Source organism: Melanostigma gelatinosum (assembly GCF_949748355.1).
Source record: "Melanostigma gelatinosum genome assembly, chromosome: 8".
NCBI classification, from domain to species: Eukaryota; Metazoa; Chordata; class Actinopteri; order Perciformes; family Zoarcidae; genus Melanostigma; species Melanostigma gelatinosum.
In genome coordinates, this window is record NC_136641.1 from 1,672,778 (window position 1) to 1,692,336 (window position 19,559).

Here is a 19,559-nt window from a genome sequence, read left to right on the forward strand (position 1 = left end):
CACCAGCTCACAGTAAAGGGTTTCTGTGTGTGTTTCATCCAACAGAAAATGAGTTCAAAGGTCAGACACTGAGCCAGTGGTGGACCAGGGGAAAGCAATCAACCAGCAACAAAGTATTTCTATCTATCTATCTATCTATCTATCTATCTATCTATCTATCTATCTATCTATCTATCTATCTATCTATCTATCTATCTATCTATCTATCTATCTATCTATCTATCTATCTATCTATCTATCTGTCCGTTTGTCTGTCTGTCTGTGTGTATGTCTGCCTGTCTGTCTGTGTATCTGTCTGTCTGTCTGTGTGTCTGTCTGCCTGTCTGTGTGTCTGTCTGCCTGTCTGTGTGTCTGCCTGTCTGTCTGTGTGTCTGTCTGTCTGTCTGTCTGTGTGTGTGTGTGTGTATGTCTGTCTGTCTGTGTGTTTGTGTGTGTGTGTCTGCCTGTCTGTCTGTCTGTCTATGTGTTTGTCTGTCTGCCTGTCTGTCTGTGTGTTTGTCTGTCTGTGTGTGTGTCTGTCTGTCTGTCTGTGTGTTTGTCTGTCTGTCTGCCTGTCTGTCTGCATGTCTGTCTGCCTGTCTGTCTGTGTGTCTGTCTGCCTGTCTGTCTGTGTGTCTGTCTGCCTGTCTGTGTGTCTGTCTGTGTGTCTGTCTGTCTGCCTGTCTGTCTGTGTGTCTGTCTGTCTGTGTTTGTCTGTCTGTCTGCCTGTCTGCCTGTCTGCCTGTATGTCTGTCTGCCTGTCTGCCTGTCTGCCTGTATGTCTGTGTCTGTCTGTGTGTCTGCCTGTCTGTCTGTCTCTGTGTGTGTGTGTCTGTCTGTGTGTGTGTCTGTCTGTCTGTGTGTGTGTGTGTCTGCCTGTCTGTCTGTCTGTCTGTGTGTTTGTCTGTCTGTCTGTCTGTCTGTCTGCCTATGTGTTTGTCTGTCTGCCTGTCTGTCTGTATGTCTGCCTGTCTGTGTGTCTGTCTGCCTGTCTGTCTGTATGTCTGCCTGTCTGTGTGTCTGTCTGTCTGCCTGTCTGTCTGTGTGTCTGTCTGCGTGACTGTCTGCGTGTCTGTCTGCGTGTCTGTCTGTCTGTCTGTCTGTCTGTGTGTCTGTCTGTCTGTCTGTCTGTCTGCCTGTCTGTCTGTGTGTCTGTCTGCGTGACTGTCTGCGTGTCTGTCTGCGTGTCTGTCTGTCTGCCTGTCTGTCTGTGTGTCTGTCTGCGTGACTGTCTGCGTGTCTGTCTGCGTGTCTGTCTGTCTGTCTGTCTGTCTGTGTGTCTGTCTGTCTGTGTGTCTGTCTGTCTGTCTGTGTCTGTGTGTCTGTCTTTCTGTCTGTGTGTGTGTGTGTGTGTGTGTGTGTGTGTGTGTGTGTGTCTGTGTGTGTCTGTGTGTGTGTGTGTGTGTGTCTGTCTGTCTGTGTGTCTGTGTGTCTGTCTATCTGTGTGTCTGCCTGTGTGTTTGTCTGCCTGTCTGTCTGTGTGTCTGTGTGTCTGTCTGTCTGTCTGTGTGTTTGTCTGTCTGTGTGTGTGTCTGTCTGTGTGCCTGCCTGTCTGTGTGTTTGTCTGCCTGTCTGTCTGTCTGTCTGTCTGTCTGTCTGTCTGTCTGTCTGTCTGTCTGTCATCATTAATGAATCTTGCCTCCCTCTTTTTTCAGATGAGCCAAGACACTGCAGAGACACGAACACGAACCCGCTCCAAAGGAAGCCGGGGTCAGTATACACACACACACACACACACACACACACACACACACACACACACACACACACACACACTGAGGGGGTGCAGGGTGTACATTAATGTGGGCCCCCACGTGTAAAAACATGGTATCTTGCTAAGAGGTTCTCTAGGACTCCAGTGTTTGAAGATAACCTGGCGTCAGGTTTACTGTGTGTCAAATGATTTTCGAGTTAATTGATACATTTACTATTTTCCTCAATAGATTTGGCTCATTTCGTGACACTTAACGATCTCAAATTCTAAGTGCACACAACTTTGTCACAACTGTTTCATAGGATTCACACTCTATTGCATGTATGCAAAAAGTAATAATACCTGCAATCATCATGGCAGTCAACTCTTATATACAAATACTTACTGTTCTATACAAGAATGTCAGTGTTGTCTAGCTGAATGTACTGTACTGAATGTACTGGACTCCTTTGATTCTGATTTCAACAGGTAGATGTTTAATAATGTACAACACAGAAACAGCATATATCTGCGTGCATAAAGTACATTTATTTGTGGAGACGTGTTACATGTACTGTTACAGTAAGAGAACATTGACCTTTGATCTTTCATGTTAAGACATAGACAGTAAACAGAAAATGTGCCACAAAATGATATCCATGACGTCCACAAACCTGATGAGGTAAAAACATCCGGTAGTTAAGTAAAAAACAACAAATGCTACCTCTTCACAGTGGATTGTGTTGAGTCTTACAAATATCTTGGGACAATTATCGACTCAAAACTGAACTTTGAAGCAAACTGTGTAGCTGTGTGCAAAAAGGGGCACCAATGTTTGTTTTGTTTGAGGAAACTGTTCTATTTTCACATTGACAAAACCGTGATGACCTTATTTTATGGTGCTTTTATTGAATCCATTTCATCCTTTTCTTTGGTGTCATGGTTTGGAAACCTCTCTTTAAAGAACAGGAACTCTCTGTATCAAATTGTGAAATGGTCTAGCAGGCTGATTGGGGAGTCACAGCTTGGCCCAGAGTCCTTGTACACCAGACAGTTGCAACGGATCACCGGCTCCATTTTAAAGGACGACTCCCACCCTTTGCACAGGGAATTTCAGCTTCTTCCTTCTAAACGGAGGTATAGGGTCCCACGGTGCAGAACAAAGCGCTATAAAAACAGCTTTGTTCCAGCAGCCATCACACAGGTGAACAAATCATAGCATAGTGCACAGATGCTATAGAAACGTGTGTGTACTTATTTATTTTACTTATTGATTGACTGATTTTTAGCCTTGTGTACTTTCATCATGTTTGTCTTGTTGTCTGTGCTGTTTGTCATGTCTGTCGAGATGGATGCCTCTCTCTCTACTTGCAAACCAAGTCTACCTACGGGTACAAATAAAAGGAACCTGAACCTGAACCAGAACCAGAACATGACATCATAGAGATTTATGGACTATACATGTACCGTATATGTAGATTTTGATAATCAAATGGATATTTCTTCATGTGTTGTGTCTAACAATGAAAGAAGTTATGAAGAACATGATGATTTCACTCAGAATCAAATCAGTTTTGATCAGCAAGACGTGCAAATGGTTATTATGCAACTTGTAAACAATTGTACTTCTTATTTTACACACGTGTGCCAAAACAAGTGCAGTGTGCTTGAATGAATGAAGAATTCTAATATGTTGTGAACATCAAACTAATTGTTCAGAGATATGAACTTATTGTTTTTGAAATTCTAATAAGAGTTGAGCCAAAGCTAATGAGAAATTGAACTTTATTTTGAATCGTGGCCTCGCTACAAGTGTGGCCCAATAGAGCAATTGTCATCTTTGCTGGTTCGTAATCCAGTTTGTAAGTTTTGTACTCGCCTCATGAAGACAGAAAGAGTCATATACTCTGTATGGACAAGGATGAATTTCAAATGTGCAAATGTGCCACAAGTAAGCCTCCACAAAATAAAAGCATCGCTGTCTTTGCATTTGACTTTTATTTCTGCATCTACTGACTCTCCTTCTGCTTTCCTCTCAGTGTTGTCAGACCTTGTGGGACAAGAGATGAAGCAGGAGTTAAAGTGAGTGATTATATACTTCACACTATCATGATGTATGAAGTTTGTTTTGTGTGTATGAAGTGTGTATTTGTCTTGCTGTGTGTCAGTAGCAGCTGTCCCACCCCTGGATGTGATGGCAAAGGCCACGTCAGTGGAAGATACTCTCGACATAGAAGGTAGGAACCATACTGTATGTCATCAAACAGCTAGCGCTTTGTATTTTGGTATGTGACCAAAAGCTCACAGAATCAGCACTCAGATAGAGACGATCAAGGCAATTGCTGTATTTCATAATTTCATGTTATCATACATGAAATATACAGCCCTGCTAGAAGCTCCAATGTCCATTACATCTCACAATGTAAAGTGTTGGCCAGAACAACAACAACAAGCTAGTGATTTTGCTGTTTTATGTTAGCATGTTAGTTGTTAGCATTCACTTACATAGCCGTCCTGCAATCCTCAGCATACTGGGATGCCCAATAGTGAAGAAAAGGAAGCTGGAGGAGGCGGAAGCTGAGGAGAACCAGTCTGCTCCCAAGAGGAGGAATCAGCCTGCCACAGAAGCAGGAGATGAAGGCTTCAATGCAGACAGTGACGCAGCAGAAGAGGAGGAAGTACAGAAAGAGGAGGAAGACAACAACGATCTCAAAGAGAAGAAGAAAAATGAAACAAAATGCAGCCCAGAGTCAACGAAAAGTGAGTAAAAAAAACCTGAAAAGTTATCTTGAAACATTAAACACAGTATCAGTGTGCAGACAGCAGACAGGGCCGGAACAAGGGAAACAAGGGCCTCACTCTCAGGTGGATCTCATCAAACCAGTTCACGAAAGTGAGATTTCCCACTCTGCTCTTTCACATTGTTTCATTTGAATCACTGTTAGATGCCTTTAAAATGAATCTAAACGTAGACATAATTAATTGAAACCTAATAACTTGCCAAAAAAGCAAAGATCATAGAAATGTCAGAATTGTTTTAATACATTTGTTGAGCAGAACAATGTTGTTGTTGTTATTGTTCCATCTAATTAATACCGAAGATGACAGCCATAACCCAAGGCTGGGTTAGGAGATTCATCCTTTACCTCATTTTTAGGCTGACTAAATTGTTGCAATACGGCAGCAAACAAGCAGAATGTAAGCTGGTCTGAAGACCATCAGCTGAGTCGTTTAGAGTCCACAGTCATGCTTGCAGTGTGACGCTGTGCTGTCACAATAGGACTGGACCTGAATGCTAACGTCAGCATAACATGCTGACAATGACAATGTTTGCGTGCTGATGGAGTTAATGTTTAGCATGATATTATAGTTTAGCTTGTTAGCATGATAACATGACTACATGCTAATTAGCACTAAACAGCACAGCTGGTCTGATGGGAATCCTAAAACTAACGAATTGGACGAATTGAAATTTTGATGATGGTGCTAGATGAAAAAGATCATCATTGGGTCAACAATCAAAATGTTGCTGGTCACTGCTAAAACACCTTTGTACAGAAACCATGTTTATGATATCAGCTGAGATACATCATCAGTCACTTTCAAGCCCCCTGTTAGACTGTGAGAGGCATGAGTGCTTTTCAGTTCAACAATAAAGTGCAGGGGAGAACAGTTCACCGTTAATAGAAAGACCTTTATTTTAAGTTGAGTTTTAAAAGAGTGAGCACTGACGGATTAAGGCACAGGGAAGAGGATGGTTTGGATGTGCTGCATGTTTGGGAGTAGCAGCCGACTTGACTGATTGCCTGAACATGCTCAATGTCTTCACCTCAATAATGCTAAAGAAGTCAGATAAGGTCAACTACAAGGTCAGTCCCAATGTGACCATGTAGGGATGACTAAGACAAAGCCATGGTGACAGTAACATTTGTCTTTACTTTGAATCCACAGCAGACTGCTCACTGGTGACAACAGAGGACACAGAAACAGCACTTTGTCCTCTGGCTGAAGTTGGCGACAATGAAAGCTTCACTTCGGAGACTGAGAACGAAACGGAAACGGAGAGAACTACTGAGGAAGTGAAGCCAGTAACAGACACCGATGAGCATCAGCAGGAGGAAACAGAGACCACGGAGGAGGAGGAAGGTCAGCTGGTGACAAAGGACCAGCCATCAGAGCAACCTGAAGAAGAAACGGGGGTTACAGAGCCTAAAGAAACAAAAGAAGAGGAGGAAGAAGAAGCAGATGAAGAAAAGGAAGAGGAAGAGCAGCAGCAAAGGCAAGAGAATATCGTAGAAGAAAAGACGATAGAAAGACATATGATGAGTCAGGAAAACTCTGATCACCAATACTCCAGTGGAGATTACAACCATCAGGCCAAAGAATCAAAAGAGGACCAGAGTGAGAGGGAGGAAGAGGAGGAGGAGGAAGAGGAGGAGGAAGAGGAGGAGGAGGAGGAGGAGGAGGAAGAGGAGAGGGAGGTCCACCAAGAGATTGACGCTCCTTACACTTTGAGTCCACGCACTCAGGGATCTGAGGCTGAGCTGTCACTCAGGGAAGAAAAGGTCAGCACTCCTATGACTGAGGAAGAGGAGGATGATGAAGATGAAAGAGAGGAAGAGGAGGATGAGAGGCAGAGGAAGGAAGTAGGCGAGGTGGTGGAGGAGGAAGAGGAGGACCGGGACTCAAGGAAAGCCTCTCCGGCAACAGTGGTTATAGAAGTCCGCTCAGAGGAGGAGGATGATGAGGATGATGACGAGGAGGAGGAGGAAGAAGAGGAGGAGGAGTATGAAGGAGAGGAACAGGATCGTGTCTCAGAGGGCTCAGGAATCACGGACGACTCCGAGAACTGGGATATGACTCGAGGGAACCTGGGGCTGCTGGAGCAGGCCATCGCCCTGAAGGCGGAGGAGGTGAAGGGGGGGCAGGAGGCCCGGAGCTCTCCGGACTACCAACCATACAGCACCTCCAGCAAGAGCTCCGAGCCTGCTGCTGTAGCCCGCCGCACTGCTCACTACAGCAAAGGTACTTCCTGTTACTACTGCCAAACACCACAGCAGTTCAAATTGCTCCTGTTTATTTGATGGATTAGTGGATTGCTATGTTTGGTAAATACCATACATTAGGTCTAAATATTATATTCATCACCCAAATCTATTTATTTTGCGTAGAATTGTTGATGCAATTGACTTGACTTGCCTTCTTATCACTGGCGCCCGGTCTTCGTACAGTTTACTACTGGTACTAGTTAATGGTGTGCAGATCCATACCCACAGTATCAATACTACCAACACTTGAGGTCTTGTTTGAACTGCTCTTACCCTGGCTCAGTTCAGCTAGCTACAAGATACTGGTATCATATGCAAAAACCGGATAGGAGCTAAATAACGCTCCGAAGCTGGGATCGATTTTGGCAAGGGAAAAACTGACATAGCGATTTGTGAAGCGGCCCCTTGACCTCTCACCTCATGATATGTGAATAAAAATGGCTTTGATGGGTACCCATGAGTCTCCCCTTCACAGACATGCCCACTTTATGATATTCCCATGCTGTTTGAAGGAAATACCAAGAGGGTTTTGCATGCCGTATAGATGTGTTATTTTCAACCTGTACTGAAAGGGGGAATTGCATAACGTATGACTGGAGAGCTGAGCCTCTTCTGGATCCAATGAGCCCAATTATCCAGTCCATAGAAGCCATTTCACATAGAGAGACCATTGTTTGAACCTTAACATCAGTGTATACAATGCCCTGGTGTGAGCTCTATGCTAATCACAGCTAGTCACAAACTAGAGACAGAGGGCATTCAGAGGATGTTTGGTTGTACGTATATTGACAATAAGGGTTATCTGAGCAGTTCACACAACAGAAGTGCTCACCAATCGCTGAAGAAGGCAATTTGTCTTATTTACCATTCAGACTGTTTTGTATTTGAACCTGCATGGGATGCAGTCACAACAGAGGCTAGAGAAAAGAAATGCCTCATGTTTGGTACATCACTCAGTGGTAATAACAATGTATTCAGAAGCTTATTAATGATGCATAAAAGGCATCGTTATCGATAGCAGTCCGTGAGACTCTGGGCCTGGTAGTACTTGGTAGTAGGTCAGAGCCAAATGTTGAAGTACCTTCACCCCTTGTTACTACTGACTGATGTGCTCCAATTCATTTTTTCTGCCATCTAAATCACACCATCCTCTATTCAGAGAAGAAGGAGGTGAAGTGTCCAACCCCAGGGTGTGACGGTACAGGTCATGTGACTGGGCTGTACCCTCACCATCGCAGCCTTTCTGGATGTCCTCACAAAGACCGAATCCCTCCAGAGAGTGAGTGCACATGACCTCTCAGAACGCCGTAGACCACCAGTACAAATGTGACGCTCTTGTGCATCTTGTGTCACTTTCAGGGATGCAGCAACTCAAACACAGTCCTTAGATCTCTTTAATGTGACATACAGACCATTGTTATTGTGATATAGCATACAGCATTGGTAGTACTTCTACCACTACTACTTTCTTCTTTTTTAGAAGAAAATACTACACTAATACTACTACCTTTATAACCACTGCTGTTTTTCAAATGTTGTTGTTACTACTGCTAGTGTGTGAAAGCGACTGACCTGAGTATGTGTCTGCTGTGTGTCTGTAGTCCTGGCCATGCATGAGAACGTCTTGAAGTGTCCGACTCCTGGCTGCACAGGCCAAGGCCATGTCAACAGTAACCGCAACACACACCGCAGGTTAATAAAGCACACAAGGACACGCAAACACACACACGCACGCGCACACACACACACACACACACACACACAGTAGAACACATGTGCCCAACTAGCACAACAAATATGGCCAGGGAACATATGGCAGATGTTTCTGTGTCTTCTAAAGGCCAAAATTAGGGACTTGAGTTGAAAAGTTGAAGTCAGTATTTTTTGGTTTTGAGATTAATACGAGGATTTTTCTCATAGTTTGGATTCAGAAATCTATGCATAATGTCAAAGACATCAATGTTCCTACACAGTCTATGGTCTGGCAGAGGTGCCATTACTAATAATGGTCTAACTGTAGTTTTTGAGGCCTTTAGAGTCAAATTCTGGAGTAGTCACAATGGAAATTATCGAAAATGAATAGTGCACATTTGAACAAAATATTGAGTGAATCCCAGAGGAGACCCAATCTCACCTAATACTACTAACACATACTTACACTGTCTTTAGAAAGCTTATAACAATTCAAACACCTGTCTGCATATTAAATGTCTACCTATTCATGAGAGTTTTGTCCCATTAAATGCAAACATTTGGATATGTCCTCCGTCAGTCTGTCCGGCTGTCCCATCGCAGCAGCAACTAAGCTGAACAAGAGCCAGGACAAGCAGGTCCATTTACAGGCTTCACCCAGCGAACCCTCTTCCAACTCTGACAGAGTGCTCAGGTGATTTATGTTTTCACTTCAGTGTTTTAAAGCATAGATACATACAAGGTAACATAGTTCATCTATCGTGTAGTTTAAAGTTCCAGCTACGTCTATGTCACCATAGCAATAATGCATAACTGACGTCTTCTCCTCCAGGCCCATGTGCTTTGTGAAACAGCTGGAGATCCCTCAGTACGGCAGCTACCGGCCCAACACAGTGACCACCACACCTCGAGCTAACCTGGCCAAGGAGCTGGAGAAATACTCCAAGGTGTCTTTTGACTATGCAAGCTTTGATGTCCAGGTGTTTGGAAAGCGTATGCTCATTCCAAAGACACCCAGCAGCACTGAAACATCACCCAAAGCCTTGAAATGTAAGAGCCACACACTTCACCTCCACGCTCCACGTCTACATTAGCTTTTGGCATGCAATGTGTTGAAATGCAACATGAACTTTGAATTGCACAGGGTTTTGTTTTGGTTGTAACACTAACTCTGTAATATTTGAGAGTTGAAAAATCTGACAATGCGATCCATCGAAATTCGTTTTTTATTTCATTAAATAATCATGATCTCAAACGGCTTAATTCAAGTTCACAAAAAAGTTGTGTGCACAAATGAAAAGAGCATACATTGAATCTCTCATTTCGATAACCACATCTCTCTGTCCTGCTAAATTCCTGGACTTGTCTCAAGTCCACAGTCTGTATCAAGATGAAAAAAAACATCCACACAATGTCCAACTACAAAACTGGAAAACTGAATCATAACAAATAGACAATAAAGAAGCAGAAAAGGTAGAAGCTATCCTAGACACAGTAGAATTAGATGTCTTCAAAGACAACAGTTGAAAGGATGAAGATGATTGATTGGGTGTTCCGGCCATGGTGGTCAGAATGATCCCATTGGATCGAATGCAGCTTGTGGTATAATGTGTTTTGATTTTCCAGGGAAATATGTGAATACTCCTCAGATTCTTAAATGTGTTTTAAATCACATTTAGAGTTACATATTGCTGTCATTTGAGAACATAAAGTAGTTATTATTGTTCTTACAAATGAATTTGTTGTTTTCTCCACCTGCCAGGCTCCGTACATTACTGTGTGTTTACACAATAATGCACGACTCCTTTGCTGCCATGCACAACAACCACCAATGGATGAAATCAAATGTGATATTACTGTAACTACCAGCAGCAGCTCTGTTACCCATGTTTAGCGATAACGTTATCTAGTGGTCTGCTCTCCCAGCATATTCATTTTGCTCCATCCCCACACAGCGAAATCATTCCCGAAGGCCTCCTCCCCCAGTCACAGTGTGTCAGGAGGCTTTTCTATGAGCGCCTCGTCCTCCAGTAGTTATGACTACAGCCAAGATGCAGAGGCAGCCCACATGGCAGCAACAGCCATCCTCAACCTGTCCACCCGCTGCTGGGAGAGACCAGAGACCATCAGCACCAAGCCCAGGGAACCCTGCTCCAAGGTGCACCATGTAGACCAGATCAACAGTGCAGGGCACTCCCATGCTCTTTTCATTTTCTTCACTTTATTTGCACTGATTGCGAATCTGAACCCTGTAGGAGTCGGACATTGAAGTGGATGAAAACGGCACCTTGGACCTCAGCATGAAGAAGACCAAGAGGGAGGGTGTGCAGCCTCCAGAGCCTTCGTCCTCCTCCTCGTCATCCTCTCAACACATCAGAGCCACCCTGTCTCAGAGCAACACTCAGCCTGAGTGGGAGGGGCCGCTGGACTTCACCAAGTCCAGTGGAGTCAAAGAGGAAGACCATGAAGAGGTACACGCTTGCAGAAATCACACCACTGTGAGAAAAGACAGACACATATAAGGAGAGCGAATGTTTGCCCCCCATGTTACCCGTGTTTCACCTTTCTCCAGGTGGAATACACGGCTCCTTCATACACCTCCTCTGATGCTGAGGAAGAGGACCAGGAGAAGCTGGAAGACAGAAAGTACCCCGGTGAGGTCACCACCGGCAGCTTCAAGGTCAACTTTCAGCCCAAAGACAGCAAAAAGGAGATTCTTATGTAAGTCACAACTCTTACCACATGTCCAATCAACACGTTGCTTAACCAATGGCACACTAGCAGTAAGTGTGCATCAGAGTATTGTAAATGTTGAAGTGCCCTGTCATCTGTATGCTAAATGATTAGCCATTGGCAGTTGCACAGCCTATTTACACCCACATTCCAAGAAGACCCGCCCTACTCTGCCTCTGATTGGCTAGTACTCATTGCCATCCCTGCAGAATTTGCAGAAGTTTATAGCTGATGAACAAGATTGGTGGAAGGTTGGTGGGTTAATGATGTTATCTCAGATGTGGATGGTTTCATGAGGATGGCAGTCTTCTTGTACAGTTTAGTGCTTCAATGTAGGATTACAACATCCTGATTATGGGAGGAAAATGTTGCCAATCCGTTGGCGATTTGAATTTGAATGTGGTGTCATAATTACATGTCATGTTAACCTTAATGTCGATATTGCACTTTGATTAACAAGATCATAAAAAATACCATAATATCAAAATGTTTGCTTACCCCTGTATCCCTATAAAAGATGAATATAAATACATTATGACTGAATACAGAAACAGCAACACCACTTAAAACGAAAAACCATGTGAGACAAGCATCAACCACCACAGTCCATTAAACAATTATGCAACCATATATTGTACCTCAAATCTATTTCTCTTAAACCTAATGCTATGTTCATGTCACACAGAGTTTCTGTAAATATCAGTTTCCAACCCGTAGATAGCATGTGTGACGGCTGAGTGGACAACCTCAGCCGGGTCTTTGGATTGATTCAGCTCTCTTGGGCCTTCCAGGCGATGCCACTGTCTCTCCCTTCACCCTAAACATCCCTTCTGCACTATTGTCTTTTGGTTTCGCACCTTCCACACCTCCACAGCCCACATACCACACATCCATGCACTGCCTCCATTGCTGATCTACACACACTTAGTTTACCAGTGTTTGTAAAGTTTGAGCATTTCGTACATTTTAAAGTTAGTAATTGAAGCCACATGTAACGAACACAATGCACTGTATTTGTAACAATATATTTTGAACAGTTGTACAACCTCCTTGAGTCGTTAGGTGAATCTTTCCCATCTCTACCATCCAACCCGTATGACATAAACACAGCATTAGGTTCAGAGTTGCCGCAATAGCTGTACAGGAGCAAGTGATATTCAATATTGGCTACTTATATTCTGTTGAAACAAAAACAAAGCAAAAAGTATAGTATAAGTACAGTGTTTTCATCTGGCGTGTCAGTATAAGCATCCTCTGATGTGTGAGTGTGTGTCTTGGTCATAGATGTCCCACCCCAGGCTGTGATGGCAGCGGACACATCACTGGCAACTACGCATCACACCGAAGGTAAGACCTGCACTCTGACTTGGAAATGATAAATGAAGTATGTTTGCTTTACAAATCTATAGTGTGATCGCATTACGCAGATTTGATGATTCTGACCGGAATCATTTCAGAAGGAAAAGGGGAGTGACTGGTAAATTTGATCGCATGTTTCCAGTTGTATGTGGAAACACTGAAAAGATTTGGCAAAATTACAAGCTATATTAAATCTTACTTCCTGGAAAGACTCAACAAATCTGTTACCAGCCTGTGGAAATGTAGATAAGCATGACGCAGAGCTTGAATGAGTCCTGCCCCGCTCGATCTGATAATATAGTGACTGTAAGTGTTGGATCTAAATAGATCCCTTTTTTGCTCAAACAAGCCACAAGGAGGCCAAATGTGCAGCTGTGTTAAGTACAATATGTTGGAAGTTGGAAAGCTGGTGGATAAGAGCATAGACTTCTGCTTGAGCCTGTAAAAGCCTCTCTCCATACATCATGGCCTGAACAGAGGCTGGCAGGTATCAGAGATATGTCGTAATATCATTTATGCACATCAATTTCTACTTGTATTTCATATCACAAATTAAGCTGTCAAATTAATAATTCTTGCACTTGCTCATGCCCCCAAATTCTGCATGTACATGCTTTGTAGGCTGAGTCGAGTACAGTTCAAGCACTGGCATGACAGGCTGCTCTCTGCTATTTAACCCCTTAGGAACACATAAGGAACATTCATTCAAAATAAATGTATAAAGATCTGCAACAAATAAACCCTAAAAAAGAGCCAAACTATTTTCACATTATTTGCTATGACTGGTGTTGCTGGTGTTGCTATGACTGGTATGACACAGTAAAATAATCTACTGAAAGTTGATGATGTTTCACCGTTCAAATGTGGCCTCTTCAGTTCCAATGAGAGGGCTAGAGTAGCGCCTGTGAAGGAACATGAGTCTAAGAATCATATTCAACCATATTCAAATCAGCGGCAAACATCAGCAGTGGATTGTTTCATTTGCACCTGATATCATTCTGCCTCGATGACTGGGATGACTCGACACACACACACACACACACACGTTCATCGCTCATTATCTTTCCTATCCAACTACTCCACCACTGTAGAGATCAGATAATAAAATATCTCCTGTCCTCCCTGTGTGTGCTGCCCAGTCCTGTCCTGGTTCTGTAGTCCAGTTCAGGTTCTGGCTCTTTCCTTCACTCATACTCAGACATCCTGTTCTCAGTCTGGTTTCTGACGCTCTCTCTCTAACCTATCTTCCAGTCTGTCAGGCTGTCCTCTTGCTGATAAATCACTTCGGACCCTCATGGCTGCCCACACAGCTGAACTAAAGTATGTCTGCTTCTCCTGTCTCTCACCTCCAACATGTTCACTGAGCACTCAGTCTGCAGCTACAGCTCTGTCCCTGCTCTCCTTTTAACACAAATATAAAATAGTCAGAATCAATCATAATTAAGTCCAATATTGAACAATCAAAACCCAAAACAATGAGCCCTGATGATTTAGTGAGAAAAGCTGGTTTCTGCCTGCAGTCTGCTGATAATGTAAGCCTGTGGAGTGAAAGAACGTCTGTGTGTGTCATAGGTGTCCCACTCCAGGTTGTGATGGATCAGGCCACATCACAGGAAACTACGCCTCACATAGAAGGTAGGAGCTCTCCTCCTTTCTGCCTGCAGTACCATCAGTCACTCTGTGCAGACGGATACTGTGATTGGTCCTCTTTGTTCCTTCCTGCCAGTCTGTCCGGATGCCCTCGAGCCAAGAAAGGCGGGGTCAAATCAACCCCCACCAAAGATGACAAGGAAGACTCTGAGCTCTTGAGGTGAGCAACAGAAGCTCATTGGCTCTTGCAGCCAAGCAAGACATATCTAACATTAGACTGTCACTGTACCACGACTGTTAGGAGATGAGGGATATATATAATCAAGTGATTAACAACAGTTGCTCACTCTTCATGAAACTTATCGTGGATGCTCTTACACTCTGGAGGAGGAATTCTAGTGTTCTGCGTGACCCCCTGACCTTTCAGTCAACACCACCATCAGGACAAAATGTGTACTCATACACGAGCAATACATCCAACAGGCAGGTTGTCATCACATTTACCACCCTCAGAACAAAGGCAGATTACCATCCACTGTACTGAGCACATTCATGTTCTGAAGGTTTTTAGTTCAGTTATCTGTTCTATATGCAAAATGGATCAATGACAGATTCATGCTATTGAGAAATAGGAAATGTTAGGTCATTCAAAAGTAAAGGGGAGTGTCAAATAATCTTATTTTTAATTAACTGAGGGGTGTAAATGTAAACTTTTCATTTAACATATTTCCTTTTCAATTTTATTCATGTAATAAATCGTACATACATTTGAGTACATTTGTCTTATCTGGAACCTTCTGGGACCTCCCAAATAATTCCTGGTGCATTTTTCTTGAGCACTGCTTTCTATTATAATTCTAAAACTAAATCAGCACATTTGGACTGATGTGTCAGTCTTGTGCTGGCCTCTTGACATCTCTGTTGTCCATCGGTGAGAGTGCAAACAGTCACACGATGGTCTCTGCCTATCTCCAGGTGTCCAGTTCCTGGCTGTGACAGCCTGGGCCACATCAGCGGCAAGTATGCCACCCACCGCAGCGCCTACGGCTGTCCGCTGGCAGCCCGCCGGCAGAAGGAAGGTCTCCTTAACGGCACTCCCTTCTCCTGGAAGGCCTTCAAGACTGAGGGCCCAACCTGCCCGACGCCAGGCTGCGACGGCTCCGGCCACGCTAACGGCAGTTTCCTGACACACCGCAGGTATCCTCAATATCTGAGGGTCTCAGCACACACAGTGTTATCCCAAACCTAGCTGAGAGTTTCATCTCAGCCTTGTTAGAATGTTCGAGCTCTTGATCCTGATCTGCTGCTCCTGTCAGTCTGTCAGGTTGTCCCAGAGCAACGGCCAACAAGAAGAGATCCAAATTCCCCGGAGACGAGTATATCACTGCAAAGTTCAGAGCCAGTGATGGTAAGAGACAGAACTTTCCACTCTACCTGATAGTGTGTCCCACATGTCCCCCAAACTACTAATAATACCAAAAGACATGGAGACATGAAGACATAAAAAGTCCCTTAGGTTTGTCAGGGACAACAACACATAACATGCACAGACTCAGAGACAGATGTGTAGCCAGATGTAACGTCCTCTACACTTCGATAGACTTGTTGCCACTGCATACAGCACCACTATGGATCTGCAGATATAAGTGATGTCTGTGATGAAAATGTGTGACAGTTGTCTTGATGCTCTGTTTGCCAACTGTGTGTTGTTGTTTTCGCCCAGTTCTTGACAACGATGAGGACATCAAGCAGCTCAACAAGGAGATCAACGAGCTGGGCGAGTCCAACACAGAGATGGAGGCTGACATGATGAACCTGCACACTCAGGTGAGCTCAGCTGCCAGCAGGAGGAGGATGAGACACCCAATGCCTTTTAAAGTACATCAATGAGACACTGCCATGTGATGGGAGGCAATAACTGACTGTAGAGAGAGATGGAAGCTGTACAGACCAGCTTCATTGATGCATTAGTATAGCTGGATATGGTGCAGCCAGTAAGTCTCTCTGCCAGTTTGTCAGTGGTACTAAAACTGAAAAACCCCTGCAGCCCAAAATCATGGTTCTATTGTCAAGCTCTTTGTTTTGCTACTTCAAGACTGAGTTCTGTGTCTGTCGTCTCTGCTTCAGATCTCTTCAATGGAGAAGAATCTGAAGAGCATGGAGGAGGAGAACAAACATATCGAGGAGAGGAATGAGGCCTTATTCCTGGAGCTATCTGGCCTGAGTCAGGCCTTGATCCGCAGCCTGACCAACATCCGCCTGCCTGCCATGGTGATAACACACAAAGTATTTTGGTTTGTTTGAAAGGACATTGGGTTCTCTCCACACAGTTACATATTCCACATGTTCGGGGGCTGACCCCGCTGGGACAGTTGATGTGGATGTTTCTTTAAAACACACCACTACGTGGCCCATGCTCGGGCTTATGTGTACATGCATTCATCCATTAACATTGATCGGAACGGCCTCTTAGCGGCCTTGCACTGGAGAGATAGTCTCCTCACTGAGAGAACCAAGGTTACAATGTAATTACACCTTCTCCCACTTTACAATATAAATACTGTGTATAACATAGGGAAATAATTAAAGAATATAAATAATACTAAGTATGTAAAATATGTGCATAATACTACAATATAACAACATACATGTAATCAATAATGTATAAAACAATAAATAACAAATAATAATTCAGTGTGTAAAAACACAAGAATAAAATAAATAAATAGGAATATTGGTTCAAAAGAACAATATAAAAAAACAGTCTTAATGTAAAACAGAGATTTGAGCAAACCAGAATATTAAACAGTTGCACTAAAGGATTGTACTGTTATTGTTATTGTTATGTCAATATTGCTTAGTTGAGGATATAAGCTATAGGGTTATAACTGCTGACTTGAAGTTTCCATGTGACCTGCATAACAATGACCTCCTCAATGAGGTGTGGGTGTTATTCCTGTGGGACCCGTGGGACCCGGGCTGACCATAACCACTTAGAGTGGGGCACATGCACGTGGGGCTTCAGAGTCTCTGGGAAGACAGAGGCTGAGGGTCTTTTCAATAGAGCACATTCAGGTCCCTTTTGGAGAGGGACCATGTGGGCATGTGTTGTAACTGAGCAAACAGACAACAGCCTCTTTAAACTGGGATCTGTGAAGATCTATTAACGTTCCCAGTTACTGTTAGCGAGCCAAACTAAGTGAGCTTAGAACCAGAGCACACAGTTCAGAGAGGCAGTTCTTACAAAGTAACAGTACGAAAGCCTCTCAGAACTGAGAGCACTAAAGCTGCAGATAAACCTGCTCAAAATCTGATCTGCTCAGTTTATAATTGAAAAATGAGAGTGGATGAGGTTCTTGTCTTGTTTGTTTGACCCATGAACCTCCCCTCCAGCCTACCCTGTGAGAGTTATTTTGGTCATATACTATGTCATCCCAATAATGACGCGGATGGGCTTACAATGTAATAATTTGAATGCCCTGAGTGTTTCATTCAGATTCCAAAGGATGTCTTGTGCATCCTATCACACACAGAGGGGCGTGACCAAGCTCTTGTTTTGACGCCCTGGGAATGATGACAAGCTGTTCTTGATCAATCTGCTTTTCAAGACTAGCATATAACCTGTTTTCCCAGAGGACGTGTCTTCACACAGCTATATTCTCATCTTAGAGAGAACTCCTCCTACCACTAGTTTCATCTTCATTCATATTGAGGGGGAAATGTCCATAGCACATTATGTGCTCAACTGATGCTTGTCATTTTGTATTCTACGAGTCAGTAATACGTAGAAGTTTACCATTCAAACTCTTACTCTGAATCGACTCAAACTTTCTGACTTCTGAACTTGTGTGTGTTCAGCAGGAGCCGCTGTCAGAGCAGAACTTTGACAGCTATGTGGACACCCTGACCCACATGTTTACCAATAAAGACTGCTACCAGAACCCTGAGAACCAGGCTCTGCTCGAGTCCATCAACCAGGCAGTAAAGGGCATCGAGGTGTGATGGACAGGAGGAGGACAGGGAGCGGGGCATCACAGTGACTACACCAATCTTTCTTTCCAAACCCTTTAGATACTGTATGTAATTACTTCTTCTCATTTGGAACTTTGTCATCTGTTCTTTGCATTAGTTTGCTGTTTGCATGTTGCTTTCTGATGGTATGAGCGTGAACAGATTAGGGTGTGGACGTAAAGCGTGGTACAACACTGGAATGAAACTGTTACTGTAAGCAAGGGCATCTCAAGGTATACACAGACAGGCAGTACAGAACAAAGTCAGGAGTGCAGTATACAGCCTGAGCTGAGCAGACTCTCTTAGTTAGTGAACATATCCCATCTCCACTTAATAATGTTGATAGTATTCTACTGTATATGAGCATAGTGATGTTGCACCTCCAGGACTAGTTTGTAGATTCATTCTTACTATTGCTGTGTAACTAGTTAAATCCTTTGCAAATGTTGGTTTAATAACTTATTCATTCATGTCTGCTGTATTCATTTTTATGTATACCTATTTATTATTCATTATATATTTATTATTTTTTTTATTTCCAAATGCTACCTGAGAAGATTTTAAACGGTAACCAAGAGAAGGGAATCATTTCCTCTGCATTGTTGAACAAAGAGGAAATATTTTAAGATATCAACTATAAATTGTTTTATATATCTTATTATTTATTTAAAATACTGGGATCTTTTTAAGTGCAAATATTTTGTAACTGAAAGTTTTTTAATCATTTTCTAAAATAAATTTTTTTGGGTGCTTCTGTTTATATTATTTCCCTTTTTATTTTCACAAACTATTTTGAGTACATTGCAATACACTGGGAATATTGAGCTACACATATTTGGTATTTATTTGGTGATGAAGAACAAAGTGATGGTGAATATTTATTTTGTATTGTCTGTGTGTTAATGATGGCTGTGTAAGGATTAGTCTTTAAGTTGCTCTTGAAATAAAGGTTAACCCACAGTATATGTGGACTGGACCGATTGTCTTTTTGTATTGACTCAAACTTACATTATTTAATTTTTAGGGCCCGAGCACCGACGTAGTCGGAGCGGAGGCCCTATTGTTATTCTGATGTTTATTATTATTATTAGGGCCCGAGCACCGACGTAGTCGGAGCGGAGGATCTATTGTCATTCTAATGTTTATTATTATTAGGGCCCGAGCACCGACGTAGTCGGAGGACCTATTGTTATTCTAATGTTTATTGTTATTATTCCTCGTGTTTCGTCGCAAAAAGGAGGTGGAAATTTGGCACGCAAGCAAGAATTTGCGAAAATTGCAGTCTGATTGGGGGTTCCAGCTGCGGTAGGAAATATTGGCTCGATACCGCCCCCTATTGAGTAGCCCCAACATTGGGTTTCACTTAGCTGTATGAAATTTGGTGGGTATGTGGATCGTGATGGGACGTATAAAGAATCCTCTTGGAATTTTTCACCAAACCAAACAGGAAGTCG

General features: G+C 43.1%; 1 protein-coding gene across 1 annotated transcript; it reads left to right on the forward strand.

Annotated features, from left to right (window-relative positions):
* Positions 1–1,634: 1,634 nt before the first annotated feature.
* On the forward strand, positions 1,635–18,268 carry LOC306781504 (myelin transcription factor 1-like; the record flags this gene model as incomplete). The annotated part of the gene is made up of 21 exons (XM_079274383.1): positions 1,635–1,689; positions 3,712–3,754; positions 3,841–3,909; positions 4,200–4,432; positions 5,624–6,697; positions 7,880–7,999; positions 8,322–8,412; positions 8,993–9,106; positions 9,245–9,462; positions 10,368–10,570; positions 10,668–10,883; positions 10,985–11,133; positions 12,430–12,492; positions 13,756–13,824; positions 14,077–14,139; positions 14,231–14,314; positions 15,070–15,291; positions 15,411–15,502; positions 15,818–15,921; positions 16,222–16,365; positions 17,953–18,268. 21 exons carry the CDS (start codon positions 1,635–1,637, stop codon positions 18,094–18,096), a joined length of 3,570 nt encoding a protein of 1,189 aa, XP_079130509.1. The 3' UTR covers positions 18,097–18,268.
* Between the last annotated feature and the right edge of the window lie 1,291 nt (positions 18,269–19,559).